Below are 7,076 nucleotides of genomic sequence, written 5' to 3'. Positions count from 1 at the left end.
TTCCCCTCCTCGGCTCCTCGGCTCGCATCTCCTGTGGGCGGGACTAAGTATCGAGGATAGGAGTCGAGGAGGGGAGTCGAGGAGGGTTTTGGCTAGAAAGGATCCGTCTAGTGTAAATATGACGTCACGTTCTCGTTGTAACTCTCGTTGTAATCGGAGCGGCTCGGAAACACATCGACAGCAGTAACATGATGCAACATACACATTAATGCAGCAGCAATATTAATAGAGAAACATCAGACATAATAGTAAAACACTGCAAGGGAACATTTTATTGCACCAGGAGCTATCTTGGGACTTTTACTGCGACAACGTTGACTTGCCTGTGAATAAAAAATAAACCATAGTGTTGGTGATCTACAGTGTTTTCATTCTTCTTTGAACACCAGCAAGACCGCTAACATCCTATTTCAACAATCACATGTAATTGACATAATTAATAGATAGTTTAGCTTCTCATCATCATTTGCTGTGGCCCACTGATGTTAACGATCGTAACTGAAAGGCTGCCTGCCAAACGTAAACATTCAGCCACGTGACATTCAGCCAAACTCTCGCGAGAGTTTTACACAAGACGGATCCTTTCTAGCCATAACCGGTTGAGAGCTGCTGATTTGCGTCCAACAACAATATAAATCACATGACTTCCAGGTCCTGTCTTCTAGTCAGCTGCAAGTAAAAGCGACAAATACACTCCCAGGTAAAGTCTATACGTTTACTATTGTCATTGTGTTTAAATACGACAATTATACAATAGATAGGATTCAATGCAAGTGTTTGCCATAAAGTTAACTTTTTTGCAGGTTGTGCAATAAAAAAATAATCTTAACGGTCGCGGCATGATGTATTTATCTTGATGAGTCTAAAGTCTGTTTAAGGTGTGTTTTGTCCTGATTTACTTCGAGGCTGAGCTCTTTTACACAAGCAACCCCTTTATTCTTTTCAAGTTTAGTTTCTCCAGGACGATGAAGCTGATCATCCTCAATGACTACGACCAGGCGAGCGAGTGGGCTGCAAAGTACATTAGAAACAAGATTTTAATGTTCGAACCTGGCCCCGATAGATACTTCACTCTGGGGCTACCCACAGGTGAGTAAGAACTGCCAACTCCATAAATATGTGTTCATTTGTTTCAGATTTGAGTGCTTGAGAGACAGAGTGTCATAGGGTTTTAAGCAGTGTTAATCGATCAATAGATAACATTTTAGGACATTATATTTCTTAATTCCTCTGCAACAAAGTTAGGAGAGAAACGAAAGAAAAAAAATGCCTGTATAAGTATAGTACTTTCAACTCTTTTACTTTTGCTTTGTAACCTATTGCCTTCCTTCAGGGGGTACCCCGCTGGGTTGTTACAAGAAACTGATCGAGTACTACAAAACTGGAGAAATCTCCTTCCAGTATGTAAAAACGTTCAATATGGATGAATATGTAGGTAAGTGTACATCAGTCTTTCTAGCCAAATTAAATGTGTACACATTGAGGAACTACTGAAATCTTTGATTCTGCTAAATAAACTGTCACAAAATCCTGTATAGGTATTCCTAGAGATCACCCGGAAAGCTACCACTCCTTTATGTGGAATAACTTCTTCAAGCACATAGACATAAAAGCAGAGAACACCCACATCCTGGACGGCAACGTTGCGGACCTGCAAACAGAGTGTGAAGCCTTTGAGGAAAAGATTACAGCTGCTGGGGGGATCGAGCTCTTTGTCGGAGGTCAGGAGGTCACAGTGCTGTTAATGAACATACTATAACTACACATTTCAAATGTATGCTCAATCCCATTTCCTACTCTTCCTGTCCTGCCAGGTATTGGACCAGATGGCCACATTGCCTTCAACGAGCCTGGCTCCAGTCTGGTTTCCAGGACTAGGGTGAAGACCCTGGCAAAAGACACGATCGTGGCTAATGCCCGGTTCTTTGATGGGGATCTGTCAAAGGTGCCTACAATGGCACTGACTGTGGGAGTGGGCACTGTCATGGACGCAAAAGAGGTTAGAAGCCTGGATGAATGTTAACCATCTGTCCTTTATGTGTTGTATGTATTTAGCTTCTGTTTTATGCTTTATGTTTCAGCAAAATCTTGAATAAACCAGAATTCTTAGCTGCAGTGCATTGCTCAAAAGTCTTGATATCCTGATGCACCAAAGAAACACAATTGCAAATTGCCTTCGCTCAGTAACAGGTCCCATTTTCGATTTATTTTCAGGTCATGATTCTCATCACCGGGTCGCACAAGGCATTTGCTTTATACAAAGCTATAGAGGAGGGTGTGAATCACATGTGGACAGTGTCTGCGTTCCAGCAGCACCCACAGACTGTTTTTGTATGTGATGAAGACGCAACCCTGGAACTACGGGTCAAAACTGTAAAGTACTTCAAAGGTGAGACTACATCACAAAAGGCTACAGCGCTTAAACCACTATATTTCACATTGAATAGTTAACCAACTACGTTGCATTAAGCATACATATTTACAAAACAAGCATGATTCACAGAAAACATGCTGGTTCTTGTTCTTACTTTAGGGATGATGCACGTGCACAACAAGCTGGTGGAGCGACCTCCCTCAGTGCCAAAGAAGAACTGAAGAGATCCTGCCCAAACCTTGTGGATTCATAAGGCATTTTTTCCAATATAACACTCCAATGATTCTTTATATCTTCCGGCGAAGATACATTGGCGAACATCCAGCAGTGCTTGGAGTTTACCTCAACTAATCTTTGTATGAATAATCAGGTGCTATTCAAATTTGTATGTGATTCCTAAACAGGTTTGCTTCTCATTTCTTTTTAATAAAGTGTATTTCTTTGTATCTTTGTGTGTGATTTGGGATAGTCAGGGTTGTGGTTCAATGTGTTCCTCCTGTCTGGTCCCATGACAGCAGGGACTACTAATAATGTGGCCTTCAAGTGCTCCTGGTAAGTGTTTATTTTCCAGATTTGTGCTGTGAGTAATGGCTGTTCAAAACTATTTTCATTGTGTGTTTGGAGAACAGAGGAGAGTAGAGTCCTTTAGTGCCAGCAGGAAGGATATAACTAAGTACACCCCATATATTTAGGTTTTTCTATTTTGTTATAACATCCTTCTCCTATACATTTAGGCACACACTATAGTGTTCTTTATCCATCATGCACAAAAATAACAGCGAGCAGTCATTGGCAATGAAACCTTGGGTCTAACAGTCCCTTCAACAATGCTTATTTGTATAAAAATAGAATATAACAACCCGAGAATCTAAGACATGACAGTGGAAGTATATATATATATATATATTTTACTTAGTATAGTATATAGTACGCATTATATATGTACATGTTGTAATACGAATATAAAATAATACACATTTTTGGTTAACAGTATTTTAAATAGATCAACTGAATGTAGACAGCAATGATTTAAATAAATAGGCCAACTGTGATAATATATATATTTTATACAGACTGCAGTGGAGGAAAAAGTATTACGATTCTTTACTTAAAAGTACTAATACCACACTGTAAAAATACTCAATTTCAAGTAAAATTACTACATAGAGAATTTTACTTAATAAAATTATTAAGTACGATTGGGAAATATACTTAAAGTACTTGGAGTAAAAGTACTCATTGCAGTAAAAACAAATAAAGCAAAAGCAGAAAATCACCACATTTTTTTAATTCTGGAACTGTGAAACATTTTAACCAAAACAATCTTAAATCATATCTATTTTCTGTAAAACCACTTATGGTTTAAGTTAATTAAATATAATGTTGGATGGTTTAATCTATGGCAAATAATCATATTTGAAAGGTTTTCAAAATTTGAATTTATGAAGTAACTAGTAAGTAAACAAACAACATCTGAGAAAATAAGTTGTATAGGTAAAACATATAACGATAATAAATATAAACTATTTAGCATTACAAAATAATTGAAGTCAAGTATTTACATCACATTTCAATTTAAATATACAAAGAACCTAACAAACTTATGACAATGAATATATGACTAGAATGTGTACCTAAGTACAGCACTTTAGTAAACGTTCTTATCTTTCCACCAATCCTGACTATAGTTCACAGTGTTGTATTCAACTATAACTTGTTCATGCACAACACCTTGTAGTGGAACATTCCGACAGCCCCTGAAGGCAGCGCCGTGCCGCGGTGAGGAGCAGCGCGAGGAGGAGAAGGAAGGAGATGGCCGACTAAAGCCAACGTTACCTCTGCTACTCCGTTGACGAGATTTCTTATTCACAACACATCTGCACAGTTGGAGTGGAAAGAGGACGTGTTAAATCTTTCACTCCTCTCCCACAATGGCAGAACAAAACAGCAACGTCAGATACCAAGAGGTATGTAGCAGTCTGCTGGCACGATAACATGTAGTTAGCTAACAGGTAAAGCGTTAGCACAGCGAAGCTAACAGCAGTCAACATTAGCCTGCTGCTGTCACTGATAGGAAAACAACCAGCTCACATTGGTTTACGGGCGAGCCTTAGCTAGTGATAACACATCGTATGTCAAACGTCAACATGTCTCACCATGTAATGAGCTATAATCATAAATTATTCTCATGTAATTTTAAGCCTATGTGACCCATTTTGATTTAGCAGCTTAGTAAATGAGCATCGTTAGCTAGTGTTGGCCTGTCAGAGCAGGAATGCAACGCAGTGTGACTTTGTCGACCATTGAACCAAAACCAGAGGTGGAAGAAATACTCCGATCGTGTACTTCAGTAAAAGTAGAAATACCAGATTGTAGGAATACTCGATTACAAGTAAAAGTCCTGTATTCAAAAATGTTATTCGAGTAGAAGTACACAAGTATTAGCAGCAAAATATACTTTGTACCAAAAGAAAACGTACCAATTATGCAGATTGGCCCATTTTACAATCGTATATGTTTTGATTATAATTATTGATGTGTTTATCAAGCTGTCAAACGTTGAGCTATTTTTAATTACTTTATTTCCTGCTGGGTAGCTTCTGAATTCAATCCAGGTTTAACCAAAGTCCTGTTTAAGTGTTAATCATATTGTTTATCATTTATCTATATAGAAAAGTAACTGAAGGCACTCCATACATGTAGTTTAGTAAAAGTACAATATTTACCTCTGAATTGTAGTGGAGTTGAAGCAACATAAAATGGAAATACTCAGGTAAAGTACCTCAACATTGTATTCAAGCACAATACTTGAGTAAATGTACTTAGTAACTTTACACCACTGACAAAGACTGTCATACTACCTGACTGCTGGATGATCAGTAACACAAAGTCCTGTTACAGAACATGAGCTCATTTATTGACATCAATGCAGGTGATGTGTGAGATCATAAGGGCACAGTTCATAGTTTAATTGGGGTATGTTGTTATAAAGGTGCACTAGACTCAGGTTATTGTGTGATTAATACTGCTGGAGTAGTGCTTTAACTGAGCTAACCCTTGCTAACAGCAGATACATTTATTATGACCACTTGTTACACAGTATATTCATCTAGTGCACCATTCTTGTGTATATATACATACATACAGTGGGGCAAAAAAGTATTTAGTCAGCCACCAATTGTGCAAGTTCTCCCACTTAAAAAGATGAGAGGCCTGTAATTTTCATCCTAGGTATACCTCAACTATGAGAGACAGAATGAGAAAAAAAAATCCAGAAAATCACATTGTCTGATTTTTAAAGAATTTATTTGCAAATTATGGTGAAAAATAAGTATTTGGTCACCTACAAACAAACAAAATTTCTAGCTCTCACAGACCTGTAACTTCTTCTTTAAGAGCCTCCTCTGTCCTCCACTTGTTAACTGTATTAATGGCACCTGTTTGAACTCGTTATCAGTATAAAAGACACCTGTCCACAACCTCAAACAGTCACACTCCAAACTCCACTATGGCCAAGACCAAAGAGCTGTCAAAGGACACCAGAAACAAAATTGTAGACCTGCATCAGGCTGGGAAGACTGAATCTGCAATAGGTAAGCAGCTTGGTGTGAAGAAATCAACTGTGGGAGCAATTATTAGAAAATGGAAGACATACAAGACCACTGATAATCTCCCTCGATCTGGGGCTCCACGCAAGATCTCACCCCGTGGGGTCAAAATGATCACAAGAACGGTGAGCAAAAATCCCAGAACCACACGGGGGGACCTAGTCAATGACACTGCAGATTGAGCTGGGACCAAAGTAACAAAGGCTACCACATAACACAATACGCCGCCAGGGACTAAATCTGCAGTGCAACGTGTCCCCCTGCTTAAGCCAGTACATGTCCAGGCCCGTCTGAAGATTTGCTAGCAGGAGCAGTTTAGATGATTCCAGAATGAGGATTGGAGAGAATGTCATATGGTCAGATGAAACCAATATAGACTTCTTGGTAAAGACTGAACTAGACTTGTTTGAGGAGGAAAGAATGCTGAGTTGCATCCAAAGAAGCACCATATCCTATCTGTGAAAACATTGGGGTGGACCAACATTTCATGCTTTGGGGCTGTTTTTCTGCAAAGGGACCAGGACGAGCTGATCCGCTGTAAAGAAAGAGGGATGAGATGGGGCCATGTATCCTGAGATTCTGGGAGTGACAACGGGGCGGCCTCCTTCCATCATTGCAATGGGCATTTGAAGTGAAACGTGCTGGGTCTTTCAGCATGACAATGATCCAAACACAGCCGGCCCGGGCAACGATAAGAGTGGCTCGTAAGAAGCATTTCAATGTCCTGGAGTGGCTAGCCAGTCTCCAGATCTCAACCCATTTATATCTTGTCGATGGCGAGTGAAAGTCCGTGTTGCCCAGCGACAGCCCCAAACACACTTCTTCTAGAGGAGATCTGCTATGGAGGAATGGGCCAAAATCCCAGCAACAGTGTTGTTAAAACCTTGTGAAGACTTATCAGAAAACGTTTACTTCTGTCATCTTACCAACAAAGGTGTATATAAAAAGTATTGAATATGATACTTTTCGCTCTCTCGATCCAATTACTTTATTTTGCCACGCAGTAATTTAAATAATGTGGGAGTCTTAAAATCAGACAAGTGTCGAGTTTTCTCGGATTTTTTTCTTCTCATTTTTCTTTTTTTTTTTTCTCA

At 39.2% G+C, this 7,076-nt stretch overlaps 2 protein-coding genes across 3 annotated transcripts in view; both read left to right on the top strand.

The window, feature by feature from the left end:
- The first annotated feature begins 572 nt into the window (after window positions 1-572).
- Window positions 573-2,820, top strand: gnpda1 (glucosamine-6-phosphate deaminase 1). Of its 2 annotated transcripts, none has more exons than XM_010768990.1 (7): window positions 573-700; window positions 953-1,089; window positions 1,334-1,435; window positions 1,539-1,721; window positions 1,815-1,999; window positions 2,215-2,389; window positions 2,534-2,820. In XM_010768990.1, exons 2-7 carry the CDS (start codon window positions 966-968, stop codon window positions 2,593-2,595), a joined length of 831 nt encoding a protein of 276 aa, XP_010767292.1. In that variant the 5' UTR covers window positions 573-700; window positions 953-965; the 3' UTR covers window positions 2,596-2,820. The 2 variants fall into 2 exon arrangements, with proteins under 2 accessions (XP_010767292.1, XP_010767293.1); XM_010768991.1 differs by having other exon boundaries at window positions 948-1,089.
- Window positions 2,821-4,140: 1,320 nt separating this feature from the next.
- Window positions 4,141-7,076, top strand: part of LOC104943540 (NEDD4 family-interacting protein 1-like) — a 9,585-nt gene continuing 6,649 nt past the window's right edge. The window contains exon 1 of the mRNA XM_010768989.1: window positions 4,141-4,341. Coding sequence (XP_010767291.1) covers window positions 4,306-4,341 — 36 coding nt within the window. The 5' untranslated portion in view covers window positions 4,141-4,305. The remainder of the gene's footprint in view (window positions 4,342-7,076) is intronic.

Source organism: Notothenia coriiceps, unplaced genomic scaffold, assembly GCF_000735185.1.
Source record: "Notothenia coriiceps isolate Sejong01 unplaced genomic scaffold, NC01 NC01_scaffold00006163, whole genome shotgun sequence".
Lineage (NCBI taxonomy): Eukaryota > Metazoa > Chordata > Actinopteri > Perciformes > Nototheniidae > Notothenia > Notothenia coriiceps.
Note: the sequence above shows the minus strand (reverse complement) of the source record. Positions and strands in the feature narration are given on the sequence as shown.